Raw genomic sequence first — 23,832 nt, 5'->3', positions numbered from 1 at the left:
GACCAGCTGAGTGTTGATGTTAATTCTATATCAAAATTCTCACTGAACAGATAATAGTGTAAAGAATAAGCTAGAGAGATATGTGCATATACAGCATTGGTCAAAAAAATCTTAATTAATCATGTTAGACACTATTTCTAACAATTTACAGCTGTAAGGTGATCATTTGTAAATATAAGTACATGGAAATGGGGGTGGGACAACCTTTGTGACAATGTTGTATAGTGAAAAAATTGATCAGTGGTAGAGGGTAAACCTACCCAAGTTTTTAGATTACTGTAAATTGACCGTTAGATTGCCGCAGAGGCATATAGACTGAAGGTTAGATTCCAGTACTCTTTCACTGCTCTTTGAATCTTGGGTGCCTGACGCTTACTGCTTTCCACCCCTAAATAAATTGGGGAAACGGTCAAAGTAACTGATACGTTTAACCAAGGCGACGTGGTCAAAAAAGAGGTCTGACCATGGGCATCATTGCTTAGAAAAAGGGTGCATATTATCAAAACTGTCTGCTTTTGCCACAGCTGTAGCTAGACAACGTCATCATAATTGCCGCTGTTTTCGCTGTCATATGCTATATGGCAGTGACCATATTCTTCTTTCGGCAACGTTAGCTCAGCGGTTTGTTGAAAGGTGTCTGTAACTGCGAGTTCTTTCAATGCGGTTTGTTCACCATTTACTGGGGGAACCGCGGCCCTGGTAGAGGGTATGGGAGCAATAGGCAGTCCCTGATTGCTACATGAAGGCCTCTCGTAAATGTTTACTTCACCCAGTTCTTCATAGATTTCTTCGCTAGACCAAGCAAGTAAGCTACCTTCAACGAGATTGCCATAGTAAACAGGGCAGGTATACGTTGCTTCATCATAAAGCTCTTCATTGATTGAATCTGGCGACCTTTCCTTGTCCCTCGAACTTCTCTTCCAAAGAACGTTGGTCATCCTTTTCTTTGCATTTTTTATTAGTTGGATAAAACGTGGCGACTTTCTAACCATCTTTGCCGTATCTATAAATTCGGCGTACTCGGAACTGACCGGCATAAATGCCGCAGTCTCTTGGTTTTCGTAAAACGGCTTTTCAATATAATTAGATTTTCTCCTTTCTTGGTCATCTAACGTTCCAACTTCATAAAAGCTATAGATAGCATGGTCTTCCTGGTCCAGATAGTCATTCACGATGTCGTAGTAATTTCGCATCTCTTCGGTCTGTTCAATAGTATCTGCAATTGTGGGTTCTTTCCTTGCAGATTGATCACCATTTAATGGCGGAACAATAGGCGTATCACTGTCACTGGCGCTTGACGTCTCGTTGACTGGGCCACCTAAACGACGCCTCAACACAATGTTCAATGGATCTTCCTCTGGGTTTCTGAATACATGAAAGATAGCAAATTTTAATTATTTAAAACTACACTGCAATTAGTATATTTTACACACAATTGTCAGAAAAAAGGGAAAAATGAAAAAAAGATCGCAATATAATGACAAAAGCTTGAGTTAATGTACACCTACTCGGATTCCAAGCATCTACAGATTTGCGGAAACAGTGGTCGGCGAAATGCAGGATCTGAAGTGCACCTTTTGATAAGGGAATACACCCATTCTGGGCAGTCTTCGGGCTGTTGAAGTGTTCTTCTACAGCTGTGTATACCTGAGAGCTGGAAACGGAAGAAAATATGTTATCACTTCTCTGAAATGCCATGTCTGCATTTCTAATGAACTTAAGTAAAATATATAAACTACCATTTATCGAAATAATATAATACCTCGTAAGTTCTCTCCTGAAAGAAATTCTTCAAGCTAAAAGTTATGTATTGAACTCGGTGCACAGTAGATATGATCAAATAAATATCCTGAAATGTAAAAAAACTGACCAAATATTACCTACGTTTAGTCATTTTTTCTGCCACTTAGCTTGAATATTGTGTTTTACCTTATCTATCGGAATGTAGGCATATGGAACCAAAGCTAAAGGAGATATGTCTGCTGACACAGCGCGGGCATTAAACACCTCCCATATCACAACGGCAAACATATAGACGTCGGACCTCATCGAATAATACGCGTTGTCATTCACTTCTCGAGGTAGCCTGCATTAATATAAAAGCTGAATTAAAAAAATGTGTTCACTAATGAACAATTGTAAAACTGCATTACTATGCAGATGTTATTTTCAAGTGCAAAATACACATTTTTCTTTACCATTCGAATTTTTGTGCATAGTTAAAGTATGGTCACGGTGAAAGTATTTAATATCTCCTGAAATAAGATAAAATGTTATATTTACCATCGGCTCAAATTTCTAACTTCTCCCAGGAACACTTTCACAGAGACAGAAGTAATGTCATCATGATATAGGTTTTCTACCAGGAGCGTTGTTCTTGACAAGTTGCCAATTTTCACCTGAAAAACAAGAGTTGCGAATTTTTATATGAAAAACATTAAGGACAACTTTAAAAAAGATTTTTAGCCATTCTAAGCCTTTTATCATATTAATACATCACTGAAAACTAAATAAAACTTTGATTAGCTGTGGAAGTCTTACAATGACTAGAAAATGGTGATGATTTTGGATTGCAAAATCCCGTTCAAATAGGGGATTAATTGAATGAATAAAGAAAAAAATTGGGTAATAAGGGAATCTAAGAAAATGCGATTTCTGTCAAGAAGTTGCTTAATTTACCCTCGGGTCTAAATCAGCATTTAAATAATAAAAACTGTTAAGGTTTTGAAAAAACTAACTACTTATATACTTTATGTGTAACAATAAATAAATAAATATATATGCATAGCAAATATTACATTTCTATACACGTTGGTCATGTATATCGTTGAGGCCTGTAATGCACAGTGCACAAGCCGGTTTTCATGTAGGTAGCGCATTCCTCTTGCTACTTGCTGAATATGAAGTATTGTCTTCTCTGTACTTGGTTTTGTTTTATGACAGTAGTCCAGGAGAGATCGTTCTGATGTGAATTCCATTTCCATGTGTCTCTCGTTTTCACTGTACACAAACCCAAGAAACTGAACAATATTTTCATGTCGCAAGTTGCACAGGGCAGTTTCCTCGGCACCATTGAATTCCTTTATTAGTGAAGAAGTCCACTATAAAATGATGATTTTCAAAATTAAAAAGTAGAAAGAGCACGTGTCAATATTTATGACAGTTTTGTGGCACACAAAACATTGCAATTTCATTAATGAATTCTAAGCATAAAATCTTTTAAATGGATATATGACCAATCCTTTTTCATTACTGAAAGTCAGGGCCCAATCCTAAGAAATAAATTAAATGCGAACTTAATTTTACTTTAGGACACATGAATTTCCACGTTTTGTTGTGATTTTTACGATAGGCCTATTTAATTTTCGATTTACAGTGAGACGGGTGTTTCACTTACCACTTTACCCCGTGGGGTTTCCACAATGATTGGCGTATCTCTGCCAGCAAGTTCATCGGGTGTGCATTTGTATTCCTGTGATATGTGAATAAATGATAATTGTGACAAATATCTCAAATACATGCACATTGGCATATTGGAAACGTGCACCTAAGCTACATTTACATTTAATCTATTCGTGAACACAAAATTTCCCAAATGATCTTTTATAAGAGTGAATCTGTAATATCCTTGGAAGCAATGCTCAGGGAGGCGGCACGTGCCTTTACTAAGGTAACCGGTGTAACGAAACTAAGGGTCCGTGCAACAGAAAGTCCGCCCTCCATATGGTTATAATGGTTAGGGTTAGTCTGACCTAAGTGGGTCAAAATCTAGGGCGAGGCTCACCTGTACAAATGAATGAGAAGCGGACTCTCTGTTATGGGGGACTCTCTGTCACGTTACACCGGTACTCTTTATTTCATCGAGCTCCAGTTGGTACGCTTTCAACTCATTATCATAATAGTAATAAATTGCAGTATCTTTGAAACATATGTATGAATCGTTAATTTGTAATTTTTATCAAAACACTAAAGGAAGCCGGAGAGAAAGGATTGTGCCGGAAGTGCGCGTCATATGACGTCAAGTGGTGTAAGACGTAAAGTTGCCTGGTCATTTTTAGCTGGAAGTACACGGGAGTAAAGCTGTGAGTGCGAAGTTGAAGCGGATTTTCTGACAGCATGGTAACCCCTGCGAAAATTAACACTCACTTACGATTCTCTGTCCTAGAACATTATGTTTTTTTTTAATGAAACATGTTCCTCAGTCTGTTCTAGGACATTCTGAAGGACTTCACAAAAACAGTTCTCAAACTGTTACATTCATTACAGAACAACATCAGAACTGTAAAAAAAAAATACACCAAGGGTTAAAGAATAGATTGAGAACCGTAAGTGAACATTAAATGAGACAAATTTTCACAGAGGAAGATAATTTTTTGTCCTTCGGCATTCTGAAGATAGGACACTTGTAGAAACACGGAGCTTGTGATATGAAAACGTGTCCCGAAACTTGAAGTTGCACAATGGGGCTATCAGTTTTTTTCACCACTGGGGGGCGCGCGTGTTTTAGTTGGGGTACTTTTGCGCATGCGCGTACTTTCTCGTGTGTTTGCAGTTTCATTTTTAATCTGACGCTGTAAATATCGCTCTAAATAATGCCAGGATACTGTTGTGTTCCGGAATGTACATCGTCAACAGCAGGTCATTCTTTTCCGAAAGACACAAAGCTGAGTTACCAGTGGAGAGTTTCTATCAGGAGGGTTGATTCTACATCAAAAACACTATGGAAACCAAAGGCACATGACAAAGTCTGTTTCCTCCACTTTCGTGAGGAAGATTACACTTCTACGTAAGTTGTAGGTTGTCGCTTTTAGTATTAATAATGAGTTTGTCAACTTATTCATTAGGTCTTTGTTATCGATGTTTAAGTAATTATGTCGTTTAACGTGCTTAGAATGTTAATTTTTAAGACATTCTTCACCTAACATTATGTAGCGATTTGGGGGAGAAAACACTCTACCGACTAAGCTACCGAGCCCGGGTCAACCCCGACCAGCCACTACAATTATTTCTTCGTTTTTATGTGATAATACATGAGGTTTTTTAAAGGCCACGTTTTCAAATTAGGACAACTTAATTTTTATTGTATTAATAATCGTTATGTGCACTCCTTTTGCAGATGAGAGAAAAAGACTGAAGCCAGGAACGATACCATCCATATTTCCATTTAATAATTCGCAAAGTATCAGATCCGATGAAGTGGAGGTAAAGATAACGCATGATATAATAACAGATTTATAAATAAAATGTTTCTTTTTATTTGTATAATTATCTGTCTTAATACTAGAAATACTAGAGACGGACTAAAGGGGACAAGAGGCAGTCAGATCTGCGTCATCTACACAGATTTTGTGTGTTAATTAACAATGAAGTATTTTTCTTTGTGTAATTTATTAACTTATGTATTTATTTTTTGTTGTATCCTATATAGGATGAGTCTCAAGCAGATGAAGCAGTGGCAGACAAACATGAAGGCTGCGCTGGTGAGAGCCAAAAAGAAAGTACAGCTTCCCAGTGTGATATCACTACACCATCAGACACAAGAGAAAGCGTCATGCTGTACCAGAAAAATGCAAAGGCTGTCCAGTATCAAACTGGATTTAGTCATACTGAACATTTCATGTTGTTTTTCAGTGGCCTTGGGCCAGCAGCTCACCACTTGAATTTCAAATGTTTGTCACCAGGGCCTTTTAATGTTTTTTGATCATTATGAAACTGAGACAAGCCTTTGACGATTATTTAGCTCTCCGTTTCAAGCTATCGGTAACAACGGTGTCAGATATCATAAGCACATGGATCAACTTTGTTTTTCCAGCTCAGTGAAATGAACATTTGGCCAGAACGTGACATTGTTGACGACTATATGTCTGTAAATTTTAAGAAATATGGAGTATTGATTTCATGGGTAAACAACAGTGACTGGCATAATTTGTCCTTGTCTTGTCTTTCGGTTGCGTTCAAAATATCACCAAACCTAAAAAAGATAAAATTTAATTAGTGAGATAGTTTTTTTTACTGTTCTTTTCAATTTGTATTCCAAATGCAAAATAAAATTGTACATTCATAGCATTAAATGTTGACCTACAAACCATGATATATCATCTCACAACTTGTATTTCTGTATTATAATGCAACTACAGGTACAGGTATATATAGTAGCTCAAGCTAGGACACGATATTGATACAAGACATTTGAACAAGTAAAAAACAAGCAAACTTATTTTCGTTTGCACACCTACCTCGATGCTGTTATTCTCCATGATCTTTCTTCATGCCACACTCGACTTTTACTTTGGCCTCTAGTTCTGTTTTCAAGCTCTGACACTTCCTTCTCTGTGACCTACCAACATCAATGCAATTATGAGGGAGTGAAAAAAACAATGATGCTAACAAAACGATGCTAACACTCTTGGCAAACACTGTTTTGATTGTCTACCTCATCTACACTTAGTTATGTCAACTGTCATTGACATAAAACACGCATCAACCCTTGTTTCTCCTTTAAAAATTTGTGTTGACACAAGTCATGTGTTAAATGTCGGACCTGGTACACGAAATTTGATTACCGAAACGAACGGTCCTTTATCGACTAGGGAGTGCCTACAATAAACATATTTTAAACATAAATACCTTCATTATATTCTCGGAATATGGAAATACGCAATGACAATATCATTATCTTGAAATATAGTAATAAATTAGGCATATAAGTAGTGCGGAACTAGCCGCCGCTTACACCTGGCTTTTGACAGGGAGCTCACACAGAAACCAATATTTTACGGGAAGATTCGAGCGCGAAACCTTCAATATTATTGATACAATTGACACATTTATAAGTAAACACACTAACCTTTCTACCAAATCCTGTTTCTTTCCTCTAGTGGAGGCTCCTCTTTCAACTAGTTGAAGTTTTAACTTCGCCACCCTTTGCTTCCCATACTCTTAAGCCATTTCTACACGGACGCGAAAACGAGGCTATCTTCAATAACCACTATTACCCCAGCGCCCTCTTTAGGACAAACGGCTCCGCGTATAGCCCCATTGTGTGGAGGCGGGGAAACCATCAGCGGATTAGTCGGCTCTTCTTTCATGAAGGGTCCGCCATATCTGATCATTGGATCAGTAGATCCTCAGATCTTCTGTTCTGAATGGCCTAGGTTGTCAATAAATAGTCTTGAGAACTGGTCAGATTGGAGCTTTAGCCTCGGTCACAACCGGCTGTGCGGGCTCTTACGGCCTGTTTGCATCCAAATTTTGCGCAGAATCTCATGTGCCACGCAAGCCAATTTGGAGTTCGCATACATCCCGTAAGCATGTACGGAGGATATTGGACATGTCCAAAAGATTCTGCGAATAATTTGCGAACAGCGAGCATTGGATTTGAAAATTGGATCAACGTCAAATAACAACGTTGTATCAACGTCAGAAAAACAACATTGTATCAACCCACGTTGTTAGACAACATTCTTGCATGAAAAGACATTAAAATGACCTTAAATGTTGTTATTTTTTTATTCAAAAACACATTTACACAATTATAACGTTCAGTGTAAAAACAGCGTTTAGCTCCTTAACGCATTTCTAAGCGCCTGTTTTGTTTCAATTTTTCATATATACATTGTATATATAAGAAAGTCACCTTTGCCTGTTATGAGTACAATTTCCAAGGCCATTGCACCTTGCATTTAGCGTCCCTGCTTGGAAGACCATCTCACATGGCCTCTGCGACTCGCAAGGCAGACTTGAGCCTTTCCACAGCAAACTTTCCTTTACCTCCATGGATTCTACTGCACCCAAAATTCGCAGGGGACGTTTGATCCTAAAATTCCTGCGTCCGGTTGTGACCGAGGCTTAAGGTAGTCTTATCTACCTGTCAAATTTGTGAGCAGCTCACATACAATTCTCTTTTCGTCTTATTTACAAGGTAATATTGCACCTTATCAATGTTAAGTTTACTTTTTACCGATGAAATATTTCAATTGTCAGGAGAATTCATCACATTAATGAAATATTTGTACATTTTCCTTCTATTCTCTCAGGATTTAATTGTGGGACTAGGACGGACGAAACCAAAGTTTCTCCTTGATTTGCATGATCATATATGTGAAGTTGCATTTCAGATTGATATTTAACCATTTTAAAACTTGTCACAATATAAAAGAAATATTTCATTGAACAACGATCGTGGTTCAGTGCTAATTTGTAGTTAGTTTCGCTCTATTTCCTGGTTTAAGCAAGGTCCTTGAAGGACAACAAAACACCAATATAACTGCAGCACTTACCATAAAACACCAAACAATAGTTAGGTAGGGGGCATATCCGGTTGCATACATGCAAAAATGGCATATGACAACGATTTACAACCTCACATGATTTTTTCCCCGTGACGTTCTTTGTCGCGGTTTCACCTGATGCAGCAAGTTATTAAAAAAACAAATCGACTGAATATGAGCACAATTATGCACCTTCAAGCCTCGTGATGTTTTCATATCATATACCTCTCCTCAAAATGCCGAAAGGTGAAATAATATCTTACCATGTTGTCAGAGAATCCGCTTCAACTTCGCACACATCGCTCCACTGCCGTGTACTTCCAGCTAAAAATGACCAGGCAGCTTTACGTCTTACACCACTCGACGTCATATGACGCGCACTTCTGGCAAAATCCTTTCTCCTATGGTTCCCTTTATTACAATTAGTAAAATCATTGCTTACCGCGGCAAAATTATAGTACACGTTTTCCTGGCTTTCGTGGCTCGAAAACTGGTTGAGATCTGTTGAAAAAATAAAACCATAGCTTTTAGGATCCCATACTGCTACTCTGAGTATTCTTACCTTGTTGGAAACTCACCCATACTTTTTTTTTAGGTCTACCACGTTTTATTATTATTATTTTTTTAATGAGAAAAAGTGCTTTGAGGTTGATTCAAATGAAGAAAATCACACAATTTAGCAAAAATTTTATTTAGCAAAAATTTATTTTCCCAGAAATTTCAGCATTTTCTTATATTGCCATGGTATACCACATCCAAAACCCTTAAAAAAGAGAAACAAGCAGCAAAGCTGCAAAATGTACAGGCTAAAAAGCTAATAATGATACTCAAGATAGGTTATTTTGTATGAAATGGTGGCTATATGGGTGCATCTGTTTTAGTAATAGAGAAATATGGGTACGTAAATATACAAAGTGCATTCTATGTTGAAAAGTAGGTCAAATGTCAAATTTAAGGTCATATTGACATGCCCAATATACAATTTCCAATTCCAAGTTCAGTAGTAAACGTGGGTGTATCTCTGCCAGTTTGGGAGTTATACGGACCAGAAAATTGGTACAGTACAGTTCTTGTTGGAAAGTACATGTATACCAAAAGTCAAACTCAAGGTCATATTAAGGCCGGTGATAGTAAAAGGACCAAAGTCATAGAAACAAAGCCCTGGGCTTATAAGTTTTTATAAAAAATTAAAACAAACTTCCCAAAAGGCCAATAAGGTCGCGCGACAAGGTTATTTTCAGTTGCACCCTGGATTACGCACGCTTGCTCCGAAAGGTGTCGCCTGTGGTGGGGGGGGGGGGGGGGGGGCGGCACAGCCCATATGGTTACTGTGGCGAAGGTGACAGGTACTTCCAAACATTTTTTCATAACTGTCATTATTGCTCATTCTATTCACAAATTTGATATTTACGGCAATGTAAAATGTGGCACTGACAAAAGTGGGTCTTGGTGCGTTGACAGGCCGCACAGGTGTTCCCAATTAACCGCCGCCAGAGAAAAGACCCCAAGCATTAAACAACACGACCTGTAGATATTGGAAATTTGGTAAAAGTTAAGCAACTGAGGCTTTATTAGATTTGGGCAGAAATCGAGAGTAATGTCCAGTGACATGCCAAACTTCTAAGTTCAAGTCTTGGCCCTTGACATCAGTAACGCACCCCTTAGTCAAGAATCTGAACAAATCAATGTTGGGCAGGTATGCTCTATTTTCTACAGGCGTTTTGTGATTTTATCAACTTGATTGTCAAGTGCCAGACCTTTTGTTCCCAGGTACTAGTAGCAAACTTTATCAGATAACAATCTGACACTAACTACATGTATGCTGCACTAACAGCACTGTAAACCCAGTTATCAATGCTGTCATCTTTACCTGTATCTTTACCGGTATTATGCCAGTGGTACGTTTGCTACATTTGAGTAAGGAAATATGCTTTGATGCTTATATTTATTTGTAATACGTTAGCATCAACCTGTTAATAAAATCTTGGAAACTTTCAATGTTATTACACAATAACAGTATAATGGTGGGAGATGTTATGATTAAATGCTTAGAAGAAATAATAAGAACAGATTATGTGAAATATAAAATGAATTAATTTTATTTGGGTTATTATTTATTTATTTATTTAAAACCAATTAATTATCAAACATGAAGCTTATTTTTAGAAACATTAACAGATATTACTGAAATATAACCCTGCTGGTACACAGATCTACAGTTCTAAAATGCAAATACATTTCACACACCACTGATGAAATGTGAATAATCATACGTATAAAGCAGTAAAAATATCACAAAATGCGTGTAGGCAAGATATTTCTACAAGTAAGCTCATTAATCACTCTGGAAACTTCATAATGCATTTAATAAATGTAGAAATTTGAGCAAAAGAAATTCTACATACAGGCATGACGGATTTACCATATATTGCCACCAACCCTAAACTGAATGGGCATAGAAAGAACAAAGTGAATCTCCCTCCCATTAAAAATGAATAATACAAAAATAATAATAAAAACAGATACTGTCAGTCTTAATACTCAAAAAACAATGGCATCTTGCAGCCTTCACTGCCTCACTATTGGCAGACAATGATCTAGTCACTTCAACTGTGTACTTTTGATGAGGCATAGATGCAAGAATAACTCCTTTGAAGTATATTGTGAAGGTCTCTTTTGTCATGAATCTGCCACGTATAACCTGAAGGTACATATTGCAATTCACACCAGTTGAAAACTTGAGGCACAGCTTCAGGGACAAGATCACACCATCTACCCTTGCTGTGATGATCGATCTACTAGTATCTATGTCTTGTCCTCCTAGTTTCTCTAATACCATTTCCCCTGATCTATGCTCACATCAATCTCTACAACTTTACCAACAGCTACACATTTTTTACATCTGAAAGTATAAAGCCAAAATTGTAATAAAGCACTATCAATTTACTTGTTATATATTGATTTGAGGGCAAAAGAAAAAGGCAGCAACCGCGTATCATAATCAAGATAACTGAAAATCAAATATGCATAATCAAATAGCTTTAATTGTATATACTACTGATGATTTAATCTTTTAAACTTCAGCATAAATTTTGACTTTCTCTTGTTAAAGCATAGCCACTTTATCAAAATGTGCTTGAACAAATAATAATAATAATAAACAACCTGCACACATGATGGAACATGGAGGTCAATTGCCACAAAATTAGTTGATTTGTACTTGGTAGCCTGAGAAATAGTATCATGTATTAATTTGAGCAGTAATAATACCACAGAGTTAACAACGACACAAGCATACATGTATGGTGTTATGTAACAAAATTCATGCATTACTTGCTGTGGCAGTGTCCTCCTCAACCTATCGTGCACCGCAGGTTTTGATTTTCAATGTCATCAAAAATTTTTATTGTTGTTAGTTTGATCTATGTATCTGCTATTCAAATAATATCGTTTGGAAAATAACTAACTGATTTAATTATGCTTTTGCAACATGAAATTATCATTAACTTTGCCGGTTCACGTGTACACAGTACCTTGCTATCAGTGCTGCTCTTTTCTCCCCAACTCGCCACTGACAGGCTAACCACATCGTTTCAAAACAACGTTGGTATGCTCCTTTACTTTTGGTGTTGGCAGTTTCGCCCCGGGGACATCGTTTTCGGTTAAAAACAACGTATCGTTTTCACCCATCTTTGCATTGCTCCTGTACAAAATGTCCGCTTGCTGCCCCCCCAAGGGAAAAATCGTAGCACGTGGGTAGTTACGCAAGACCTGTGACGTATAACGCGCGCAAGGTTATTAAAGACGGGGATTAAGTACAGTGTCCAACGGATGACGCTCTGGCGCCAATTTGAGGGGAAAAATGCCGTTTTCGGTATTGGGATTTTCTCTATAACCAAGACAGCTATTCAAGTGATTCAAAAGGCCTCATAAAGCTGTGTGAAAGCACTACAGCGGGGTACCAGGGAATTGTCTTAAACTATTTACTTTTGATTTTATCATCTTTTACGTTAAATCAGCCCATATTTCAATGGGTTATTCACTTCAAAAGGCAATAACTTTCAAACAAACAATTTCCTCTTAAACCCCTGATATCATGCTGTAGTCCACATTCCTAACAACAATAGGTGCAACTTTTGTAACGATAGGTTGCTCAGATAGTGAGATATACTTGGCAGCGATTCACTTATCTCGTCAATATAGAAAGCTGTTAAAACAGCCAAAAACGTTCACAGGTTGGTTAACAGGGCTTATTAGTCAAATGCTTAGCTGGCAAATTTACCTGTTATCGGTTATACGATCAGATGGAACCATTGCTTATTGTCATCTAAAAATATTTTGTTTGGGTGCTTTGAAGGGGCAGAAAATCGTGCTTTTGTTACATTTTCCGACCACTCGTTAGGCATGTAAGCGTGCCGCCATTTTGATTGACAGCTCTGGAGAGGGCCCTAGCCTAGTGATGCCCCGTAGGGTGTCAAGGATATGTAGAAGGAAGCGCTAACAAAGGCGATTACGTTTAGCCGCAATTAAGAGGTGTGAAGTTGCATTTGAACGTTTCAATGGCTCTTCCTCGGCAATCGAGTAATTTTACCTGAGAGATTCCTTCTTTGTTATCGGCAAAGTGATCAGATAAAACTGTGTCGAGAGCAAGTGTCCGTCACTTGTGTTGATACGAGTTTTTTGACGGGTAACGCTGCAGGATTATTTTGCACGGCACTTGGTAGTCGTCAGATCAACGGAAAAATCCAGTGATTACTTCAGAGCGGTCTCGCTCAAAATGCCAGCTAAGATAAAGGGGAGACGCTCAGCTGCACAAGATTCAGCGGTAAAAGTGGCTGAGAGAAGGCTTTTGAATAAATATTTTATTTTTACACACATGACACTTAGACCCTATTTGCTTTTTACCTGCTAGCCTTGACTATTCTCGGGGTCTTTTTGTGATTTTCATTTTTGGACACTTGAACTCTTTCTTCCCGCTTGATCAGTGATTTTGAAATTGTTTTTCTCCAAATATCGCAAAATGCAAAGCCGCTAACATGCGTTTTTATTTTTATTGTTTTAATCATGCTGTCAACCTTTGCTTGGATTTCTCTTGTTTGGCCATTCAAATCACAATTTTTCGCGTCTCTCTCAAGCTCCATGATATCATATCTTGGAGAATAAAAATTTATTTTGTCAACATTAGATTTACCTTTTGCAAACGGCGACCAACAATCATTTCCGGTTTCGTAACGTGTTTCAGATACGCTCGACGATATATATCGCAAAAATTAAAGGCTAGGCTAAAAGTATCCTTTTTTTAGCTTTTTTTATTTATGTATTTATCGATTTTTCTTTCATTTGTCAATTAATTTAGACGTTTCGATTAACTCTTTCACCAATTTATTAGGTATACAGAAATCAGTCATCCGACTGAACAAATAGGGCCGGTTTTCCCCAACCGCCACGCATAGGCCTTACTCTCAAAATTTTCCTTCTTTCCTCTGGAAAGGGACTTTTAACACGAACTTTTCTCTTCCCCATAGTGTACTAGCTAGACTTCTTCGCTGCTAAGCTGATGTAAGACTTATGACCTATTACCGCACACGTAATCGGCTTATAACTCATTAACTGTGCTCCGACCCCCTCATGGCAACGGCCCTTAGTAACAGAGGCGTGGCTTAGTTGTCAGCCTGACTGGGGCGCGTGCCGGTTGAAAAACTCATCAAAAGACGCATTTTGCAATGCAAATTCATAAAAATTATTACATCCAACGTTAGATACTTTTTTGATTAATATAAACACACAAAAAACTCAAAAACATGATTTTAAGCGTATTTAACCCTATCACCGGCCTTAAGATTACCAATATATGATTATTCAAGTTCAATTGTAACTATGGGCGTATCTCTGCTAGTTTTGGAATATTTTCATCATTGAGCATCCTATTCAATTCACAAAAATAATCGTAAGCCTTGTAAATTAATTTAATGAAATCGCTTGCTTGTGCACTTCATGGTTTTACATGTAATTATATAACGCGAGTGGACTTGCGCAATGTTTGAGTAATTTAGATTTGTACTGGTATGTACCGCGAAATAGTGCAACACTGGATCCCCCTTTCATAAGAAATTGGGATATAAGCCTTCGTAATTAATATCTTAAGTGCCCTTGGGTTTTATTGGAGCAACTTTACGCAAATTTGACACGAACCATGGAAATTCGGATTGCGTTTGCCGACTCGTAAACCATATGTAAAAAAAAAATCCACTTTCAGTGTTGCACTTGACAAGTTCTACAAAGTGCTACAAACAAAATGTCTGTGACTTTTGGGGTTCAAAAATTACAAAGACTTTTCTATTTTACCGTCTAATGGCTGTTTCTTTACTGAAAATGCACCAATTGACCCCAGACTCAGGATGACGAAAGGAGAACCCAGGTGCAACTTCCCACCATAATATCAAAGCAATTCGGCATAAACAAATACTTTTTTACAAAATTTTGGCCCATTTGGCCTTGTATCATGGTTAAACATATTGAGCACTTAAATATACAAAATAAAAATAAAAGAATCTCACCTTCAAAGTTCTTCACATTGAGGAGGAATTTGGGAAAACCCTAATAACAAATATAAACAACAAATATAAATCAAGAAAACTGTTATAACTAAATCACTAAAAAATCTAAATGAATTTAAAATTAGCAATTACATTATTGCATAAAAGCATTTTACATATTTGAGATACCTTCTCTGGAAATTGAGGCTGATACGGGTCAAGGGTCGGGGGTGGCTCGTCTCGATATTTCACACCTGAAAATCCGAAAGGTGCAAGAATATTCAATGTCAGGCAACAAATTGTATAATTCACCAATGATAGGTTAATCAAAAGTTATTAATCATGTTGAAATGAAATTTTCCTTAAATTCGTAAATGCTACTATTATCAACTTGAATTTACTCATATCACTATTGGTATCTGTATGCAGGAACAAGAGGGCACAAGTTCAGGGCCAGAGACAGGTTTTTGGCCTACTTTGGTCTCAGGGAATCGCACTTTTTTCTATTGGTATTTTGAGCAGAGAATACTTGTAGAAATACTGGGTAAATGATATAAAAACGTATGAAGGAGCCTGAAGGTGGAAAGTCGAGCTGATTTTTCAGTCAACCAGTTTTCTTAAAACTTGCTGCATCGACATTCCATTCCGTCTTGCACCATTTGACCCCCTACGACGAACACCTCTGGCACAATCTGATCTCCTCCAGTTCACTTAAACGCAATGGGCATGTAATATTGCGTAACAGGGTCTCACAAGTTCCTTTCCAATGAGTCTCAAAGGCTGTAATTATAATAGGCCTACATTTTCAGCCCCCCCCCCTCCATGCGGTACATATATATCTTGACGGATAATTTTGAAGTATTGTTTCAATTGGTAACAAGGCGACCGATGATGAGACTAATGACAATCAACAAATTGCATTCAACTACAATATAATTGAAGCCTCACAAGATCTGAAACAAATCTCATTTTAAAAAGCACAATCTGAGAAAGGAACGAACCGTCTTGTTTTCTTCGCGAAAGAAAATCTCTGAACATCTCTTGCAAATCGTCTATCTTTGGACGGTTCTCTGGAGTCGTCAGGAAACATTTCAACAGCGGTACGAAGATGATCTGTGGTATACAAGGTGGGTGAGTAGGTTTTAGTCCATAACGCAACACCTAGAAGATCAGGAAGATACGGCTGAAGTTGATAACAATCTGAAAAATGTATCTTAAAGGGATAATAACTCTTAGTTTCGGCCAAAAAATGAATTTTTCCTGGAGTAAACAACAATTTTCCCATACTTACCAATGGTTAACGAATCCATTTTTACATTCAAAGTTAGTCCCTGGTTTTTTTCTAAAAAGTTTGGTTTTTTGTTAAAATCTCTTAAGAGATTTTAACAGAGTATAGCCATCAATGGAGGTCACGTGGTCTAAAGACAAGCTCAGATATCAGAATAATAGCTATAACTGCCGTTTTTTGTGGTAAAACAGAATATATTATATTTCTATGAGTTATTCACAATGTTTTTATTGTGAAATGTAGATTTCATACGAAGAGTTATTATCCCTTTAATGTATCAAAAGATAAATAAATAAAATAACTGCTGCAGCGTAGGTACAGTAAAGAAATTCCCACATTATACTACTACATGTGCACATGACATTACATGTACCTCTGCTGCGAACTAAATTTTACTCCATAACTTTTAAATAAATATGTCCATGTAATAGAAAGTCCACAATCTTTTGATTTCATACAGCTTGGGGTAAGTGTGTTGCAGGGGCCTTGCAATATTAAACCTCGGAGCTGAGATTTAATCCGTTTAATGGCGAGTGTGGAGGCGGGGAGACCATCAGAGGATTAAGCGGCGCTGCTTTTAAGTTCGATCGGCTATATTTACTGGGTGGATAAGTTATTCCGCGGATCATCTGTTCTGAATACGCTCATTGAAGGAAATCCACTTTGACTTCCATGCTCCAACTAACCTGTACTAATCATATGGGACCTCGGACTTCCATTCCACCCGAAATTAAAGGCATAGTTCTACTATCCGCGTTTAAAAACGTTGCAAAGTCATTTTCATCGATTTTATTTTCTGTCTCCATACTACTACTTTTCCCTAATTCAGGCCTTAATTCAGACCTTAAAAACAATGAACCCCCTTCAAACATGAGCACCTGATTACGATGCTTCTTTCTGAAATATAAAGAACGGTCTAAATGAATGGCCAGGCGTTTAAAAATAGGCCTATTACTGAATTACAAACGACTTAAAAACCAAATCCTAGTGGAGGGACGGTTCAAGCAATGGTTTGTGAGTTTGTGAGTAGACTATCGATGTATCTCGCCACCAGCTATTAGGGTAACCAACTGTATTGACTGGCCACCCACCTGGAATATTTTGTCGTCGGCCTTGAGTGTGGTCAGTTCATTGTAAGGAAACCGGCCATGAGTCATAACCTCAATCAGAGTGTGCCCTGTCATGTACATGTCAGATTTCATAGTGTACACATTGTGCAGGAAAGATTCTGGCGCTGTCCAAAGTTTGGCAACCTGCGTCCCTTTGGAACCTGAAAAGGAGTACAAAAGCCTTTAAATTTGGCCTGTATGGAGTAATTGTACACACGGTTAAATCACTCTCGGTCAAAAATCTGGTAGCGTACTAATTAAAGGATTTGCATAGCCCTACAACCTGACAAAGTCCAATAATGATTAGAATTCTTAACATAATGATACCGAGATGTTTACATGTTTGATTGCAAACATGTGAAAGGGCAAAAATGTTTTAGTGATTTTACCCAAGTTCTCTTACGAATGTATAGTCTGCTCACCATAATAGACAAGACCACTGGTGTCACTGGCAAGTGTGTCCAAATTATCCATGGATTTGTTTGTGGTGGTTGATTTCATCACTCTCGCTAAGTCAAAACCAAACAAAATACACCTTATGTGACTAGCACTGCTTTCATCCAGTAAGAAGTTACTAGCCGTTATATCTCGTAGTACGATCGCATGGTCTTCGCAGAACTGAACCGCACAGAGTACATCCTTCACTGGTCCTGTGAGTAGCTGAAAAAGCGAAAGCGGTGCCCTCATTCTTTGGTCCCTGTAAAGCAGCCATTGAGACAAGGTCTGGTCTGATCTGGTACTCTCTAAAATGTAGAACAGTGGGAACGACAAATCGTGGTACCCTAGCAATCTGGCAACGGAGCGGCATTCTGGTGAACAAGATAAAGTTTTAAGAACTTCGATTTCTTTGGAGAGCTGTTCTTTAGCGACGTCAAGCCTGGTGCCTAGTGAATCCAAATCCTGTGGCAGCCATGCTTTCAGGGATACAAAAACAGCAGTTTTGGCAAACTTTCCTTTCCATCTGGTGCTACAGCTCTCTCCCGTGTGCCTGCTGAGTTGAGTTTGATATCTATCTACCTCCAACCCAAGGTGCTGGTGTAGTGACATGATATATTCCCTCACCTGAGCTTGCATGTCGGGCATGACATCAGGTCTCACGTGCCCTCTGATGTCCAACCCAAATACGTGCTTCATAGCACTTTCTCTGAGAGACGAATCTTCATGAAATAGCAATTTAGCTGCGTTGTCTAACAACACTTGTCGAAGATTTGATCGAACGCCGGCCTGTTTGTTAAGATATCGCAGCAAATTGACGAGACCGTCTGTAACTGGATGTAACACAGCTGAAAAAATGAGTCAAGTGTAACACAGCATGTCAATGCATTCAAAATGTAATGAAATGTACAATTCTATAGCAATTTTCAACAAACTAACATTTTAAGTTTAAATATTCAATTTTGGTTTGAAGATTCCGCCATAACTCACTTGACGTGGAGTTTGTCAGCATGCGCTCATAAAGCATGATCCAAGAGGCAGCATCACGATCGGACATATTGGCATTAGACATGTGGTTTTTCACGATGCTTTCCACGACAGAGTACAGGTCTGGGTTTTCCGACACCTAGAAAATTGCTTGCAGTTTTTAGACACTGCAACAACGCTTAAAGAAGGCAAAAATGCATTATGGCGCTCTTTTCCATTTGAATACACTATTGAAAGTGCGATAGTACAATTAGAGATTATACGTAACTAATAGGGGAAGTGACAAATAAAACAATACCTTGAGAGCAATGTAATGCAATATTGTGTGCTTTTCAAGCCAGCCGTGTCTGGCAGTCCCATTTATCCAACTGGTGCCCCCAATCACTCTTTGAAGCTCCTTGTGGTCTTTGGCATCTCCGCTGCATAGTGTTACAACTCTGCGTAGTGTCTGGCGGTACTCGTCCGTTCGTTGTCGCTTCCAGCGTCTTCTTAACTTGGTGGTTTGGAGCAGTCTTTGAAGGCACTTACAAGACAACTTTTGCAAGTTGGCAAGTTTGTATTGTGCCGAGGTAGGGAACTTTGAACTATTGTTGTTTACAAAGTAATTCACATTTTCCACTGGCATCACCTCATGACTTTTCAAATTAACAAAATCACCCAAATACAAAAAATACATCATGGTGATAATCCGCGTGTATGTTAAAAGCAGTTTCTCTGTCAAAGGGATGCTGCTGAACATTTTGCACTCTTGAATGGGTTGTCGCATAATTTTTTCTATTTCCAGCAAAGTTTTTGAAAATTTTTCAGAGGTGATCTTGTTGTATGTTTTCAGTAAAGAATTAAGCGATTCCAGTGCAAACAGTTGTATCTGCTCGTCCTTAATGTAGGCGAATAGGTATGTTAGACTCAAAAAACCTCTGCTTTCTGTTGCCTTAGGTATGACATATTGCAGGAGAAAACGAGCGTCTGGATTTCCAACTTGGCCTTTTTTTAAATGTTTTAGATACTCACTTGGCGCCATACCCATACAAGAAGGTTCTGAAATGACCATTTGCAGTATAATCATTCCCACTCTCAATGCTTTTCATTCCCCGACTGCCTCTCTCACCTTCAATATCACGTTTTAAACAGGTACATACATCTTGTGAAAACCTGTAGATAAATGCATATTTCAGGTAATGAAATGTTTTAACAGGATACTTAATGCAACGTGGACTTGGATAAAAATGTGACGTATAACCCCTCCGCTTCCCCCCCACTCTCTCTCTCGCTCTGTCAATTTCTTACCGGTAAGGCACATTACTTCGTTTTTGATCCAGTATCTGTCAGTGCTGAATGAATTCGACTGCGTTGGCATCAAAAAATCTTTAAAGGGCGTTTCTTCTTCTAAGACAATCTCAGTGCTCCAATTTGCTTGAGAAAGCTTTTGAAAAGACATTTAAGGAAAGATATCGATGAGTACCAGTTGCTGAAAACCTAAATGAACAGGAAGGCTCTTGTAACATCTACATCGAAAAATTATCTTAGAAAAAATGTTTTTTCTGAAAAAAAAGTATTTTATAGTTCTTCGTATTCGAAAATTAGCAAAAGGGTAGAAATTACCTGAATACTGTTTTCCAATCGAAAGGAATCGAACGTGTCTACAGTGCTGGTCGTTTCAGAAAAAATAGGTGCCGTCCATTTGGCTGCAACAATTTTTTAAAATGGGTACATATACAAGCAAAATCCAAACAACAGCTTTATTTTACTATATGTAGTTATTATGCTGTGTCACGAAGACTATTTTTGTTTTTGGAATTCTTGGAATATTAGTATAAAATCGATCCTTCTAGAAATTGAACCATGTAAATATAATATTGAAAATACAGTGGCTATATTAACGTAACCGTAAATCGATTTTTGCAGTCTAGTTTCGACTGTATATATTTATGTACTTGCTTGTGTGTGTGTGATTTAAAACAATGCAAAATGCAGTATTATTAAGCTTTTCGTGTTGGCTTGAAAAAAATAAAATTTACCTTGTTTTTTCTCTGACACATGTCCCGTTGTAACGTCATCAGCATAATTTGAAACACATTCGGATTCACTGGCACAGTGTACGACGCTTGGGACATCCATACGGGCAGTAGAAAGTGCTTAAATATATAATTGGTCAAAAATAGCATGTATAATTATGTTACATGAATCATTGTTACAAGAATCATTGAACGACAGACATAGGCCTACACATAGATGAATATTACATTTCTCGCCAACTATGATGTCGGTTTTTTCACATTTTTTAAAATAAAAATTCATATCTTTACGATACTGAAAATGTTTCACCGTGTAATCATTAAAAAGCAAATTACAGATAAATAAAATAGATTACTTGAAATGCTCCCTTCCGCTTCGCATCTTCTTTCCACTGTCTGCCATGTCTCTGAAACAGCTAGTGTCGGTGGAGCTGGTCCCCTAAGAGTCCGCAATAATCGTTGTTCGTTTTCCTTGATTCGTTTTCCGGATGTCTTTTTTAAATCCAATATTTGAAACTTACGAAATGCGACAAGAATTGCAGAAGACCCTTCTTCGATTGCAATGCAGATGTATTTTTCGGGGCACAAATCAGGTTGAAATATTGTATCATAATAATCAGTGCATATGGCGTTGCAAATTGGAACTAGGACAAATTTGCTGTTTTGGATCGCATTCTCTATGTGTCTTAGAGTGATTCCTCCAACTGGGAAGTTTTCAGGGGGATACGTGTACGAAATGCCGTTTTCACGTAAAAACTTAAGGAGATATTTTTCTATGTAAGTTTCGTAAAATTTGATACTATTCTTGTGCGCGGTATCTGTAGCTTCGGGGATGTAAACATCGAATGTCTCCTTTTGAGACCCTGTAGATATAAAGCATGCAATTTTTAAGTTAATTCGGCAGTATCAATTGCATTGGAAACTATAGACAACTTAGGCCTATTTATCAGTTATACATGTACCAACATTAAGTTTGTTTTCACGCATACTACTTAACTTAAATTAAGGTCTGCTGAAGATTAGATTGCGTTAATATTTAAACATGCCAAAAATGTTTCCTGTTATAAGGGTTAGTTAAACTACTATTATATAAAGCAAAGGAAAGTTCTTACGGATGCAGTATTTGTAGAAATCTATTATTATACTAGTAAATTAAATTATTATCTTTTGTACCAGCACAACTTAATATAGTGGCTAAGATCTAAAAATAAAATACATAAATATTTTATTTTTATACATGTAAAGTAGGCTTATGCAAAAATTTCGACCGGGGTGCCACTATGCCTTTAAACTAGTTTTAGGTATTTCGAGTTAGTCAATAACAACAGGCATAGGCCTAGAAATAGTAGAATGTACCTCAATGTAGGTTATCTCCATTTTGCAAACAACAGGTAACATTTATCAATACTCTTAATAGGGAGAGCGTAATTAAGTAAGGATTTTAATATAGCTAAGGAAGTCACACTACATGGCAAAAGTAGAAAATAAAAGAAAGTGTATACTTTTTTAACAATACAAACAGCTACTGTCTTAGTATTGAGTTTGGTATTCGTGGTACGTGGTTCTAGTAAAATGAAAAGAAACCACATCGTACACCTTTAAACATTCCCCAGTACCTTGTAATATTAACCCGGATACGACAAATGTAATAAACAGACGTCCTACATAACATCTGAGATAGTCCTAGCCCTCTTATAATGAGCTTTTAAGTATTAAAATACTAATGGCCGTGTGAATATTTATAAAAGGGAACATCAGTAGGCTTCGTTCAGACAGATATTCCATGTCTCCGGATACCACGGATCACTTTCAGATGTAAAAGTCGAAACTTTAATACACTTAAGGTATTCTGAGCGTTTTCACTACCCGTTACACACACAACACCCTGTTTCCGTGTTACACGTATAACTCAGATACAACACTTGCCACATAGCTAGCTCTATTGAAAATCAAATCACGCAAAGAAGTCGTGTATTCCACGTACATGTACAACTCAATAACTTGTATTGTATCTAAAACACACATATGAGTACACATTATCGTCAAAACATTACCTTACCTGTACCGACGAGGTTGAATTCAGCCATTGATGGCCCAGTTGTTCAATAGTGTGTCACATGATAGTTTGAGATCAAGAGTGATTGACGTCGAAGTCCAAAATTCCAAAGGCTTTTGTCAAATAGTACAGTTAAATACTAGAGGCTTTACACTGTATTTGTATACTTTAATGTGAAGCACAAACGTCAAAAGCACCCGATTATTGTTTATAATCCAAAATTGACAGAGGAAAAAAACAGTATTATTTCTGTTATACTAACAGACTCGGTATGGTAGAGTATTTGACAAAGGCGTTCTCAAGTTATTGCCTAAATATAGCATATTTCAAAGCCGGATTTCCTATGTTCCATGAAAGACATTATCAGAAAAATAAAAATAAAAGAATTTGAAGTTGTATTCATATTTTAAAAAATATACTTTATGCGTATAGAACAAAAATCCACATGTAATTTCTATCATGGTCCATTATAATGTACATGTACTAGTAAGAAGCATAGTCGAATCTTGTTGTTCCGGTAACGTGTTTCTGGACACATACATTTTATTTTTTGTATTGTGTTCCGATATACAGGGGGGGATCCAGGATTATTTGAAGGGGGTCTGGAACGACAGGCCTCGGATGCGAAGCCGACCATCGCCCCCTTAGTGTGGGGTTCGGGGCTTGCTCAAGGGGCCCCGAAAGAAATTTGGTGTTTTGGAGAGCAAACAGTGCCCTTTGGTACGGTTTAGAAATATAATTTAGCTAGTTAGATTTCTAATTTCAAGAGGAGAATATTGGTGTAATATATTTATCAGAAACCGAAAGGGGGGGGGGGGGGGTCAGGACCCCCCTGACCCCCCTCTAAAACCGCCACTGAATATATCATGTAATGATTCATTCGTTGTAAATTATAGCTGACGAAAGGACGTCTTTATAAATATTTAAACTGTAACTCAGGGTTCTTTGCATTATGGCTTAAACGTAGGTAACTTTCAGCACTTAGTGCAATAAGTAACAGGGGTTTTATGTTGTCAATTGAATCATCTGTATTGTAAAGTTTGACATTTTTGAAATAATTTTTTGCACCACGAAAAGAAAATAGTTCATTTAATGCTTCCTTTACTGTCGGTATACTGCATTTTTTATGATATTCA

General features: G+C 37.6%; 2 protein-coding genes and 2 long non-coding RNA genes across 5 annotated transcripts; 1 reads left to right on the top strand and 3 right to left on the bottom strand.

Annotated features, from left to right (window-relative positions):
• Positions 1–445: 445 nt before the first annotated feature.
• Positions 446–22,812, bottom strand: LOC106168752 (uncharacterized). The gene is made up of 19 exons (XM_087001494.1): positions 22,700–22,812; positions 20,997–21,503; positions 20,644–20,760; positions 20,228–20,310; positions 19,913–20,048; positions 18,924–19,663; positions 18,629–18,764; positions 17,626–18,486; positions 17,186–17,364; positions 15,808–15,967; positions 14,996–15,060; positions 14,828–14,867; positions 8,713–8,771; positions 3,398–3,472; positions 2,799–3,101; positions 2,284–2,399; positions 1,930–2,086; positions 1,509–1,654; positions 446–1,365 (listed from the first exon to the last, which is right to left on the bottom strand). The coding sequence occupies exons 1-19, from the start codon at positions 22,725–22,727 to the stop codon at positions 531–533; spliced, it is 4,743 nt and encodes a 1,580-aa protein (XP_086857620.1). The 5' UTR covers positions 22,728–22,812; the 3' UTR covers positions 446–530.
• On the top strand, positions 4,449–6,091 carry LOC147764091 (uncharacterized). Its single transcript, XM_087001529.1, has 3 exons — positions 4,449–4,786; positions 5,117–5,202; positions 5,429–6,091. Exons 1-3 carry the CDS (start codon positions 4,738–4,740, stop codon positions 5,699–5,701), a joined length of 408 nt encoding a protein of 135 aa, XP_086857655.1. The 5' UTR covers positions 4,449–4,737; the 3' UTR covers positions 5,702–6,091.
• Positions 5,232–6,982, bottom strand: LOC147764090 (uncharacterized). Its single transcript, XR_015332002.1, has 3 exons — positions 6,848–6,982; positions 6,237–6,337; positions 5,232–5,971 (listed from the first exon to the last, which is right to left on the bottom strand). It is a non-coding gene; the product is annotated as an uncharacterized LOC147764090 (long non-coding RNA).
• LOC147764089 (uncharacterized) lies at positions 9,574–14,816 on the bottom strand. Of its 2 annotated transcripts, XR_015331998.1 has the most exons (3): positions 11,804–14,794; positions 11,436–11,498; positions 9,574–11,172 (listed from the first exon to the last, which is right to left on the bottom strand). It is a non-coding gene; the product is annotated as an uncharacterized LOC147764089 (long non-coding RNA). The 2 variants fall into 2 exon arrangements; XR_015331999.1 differs by lacking the exon at positions 11,436–11,498 and having other exon boundaries at positions 11,804–14,816.
• Positions 22,813–23,832: the final 1,020 nt, after the last annotated feature.

Source organism: Lingula anatina, chromosome 1 (assembly GCF_051362555.1).
Source record: "Lingula anatina isolate TDL-2025a chromosome 1, LinAna3.0, whole genome shotgun sequence".
NCBI lineage: Eukaryota > Metazoa > Brachiopoda > Lingulata > Lingulida > Lingulidae > Lingula > Lingula anatina.
The sequence above is the reverse complement of the archived record's forward strand: the minus strand, read 5'-3'. Positions and strand labels throughout refer to the sequence as shown.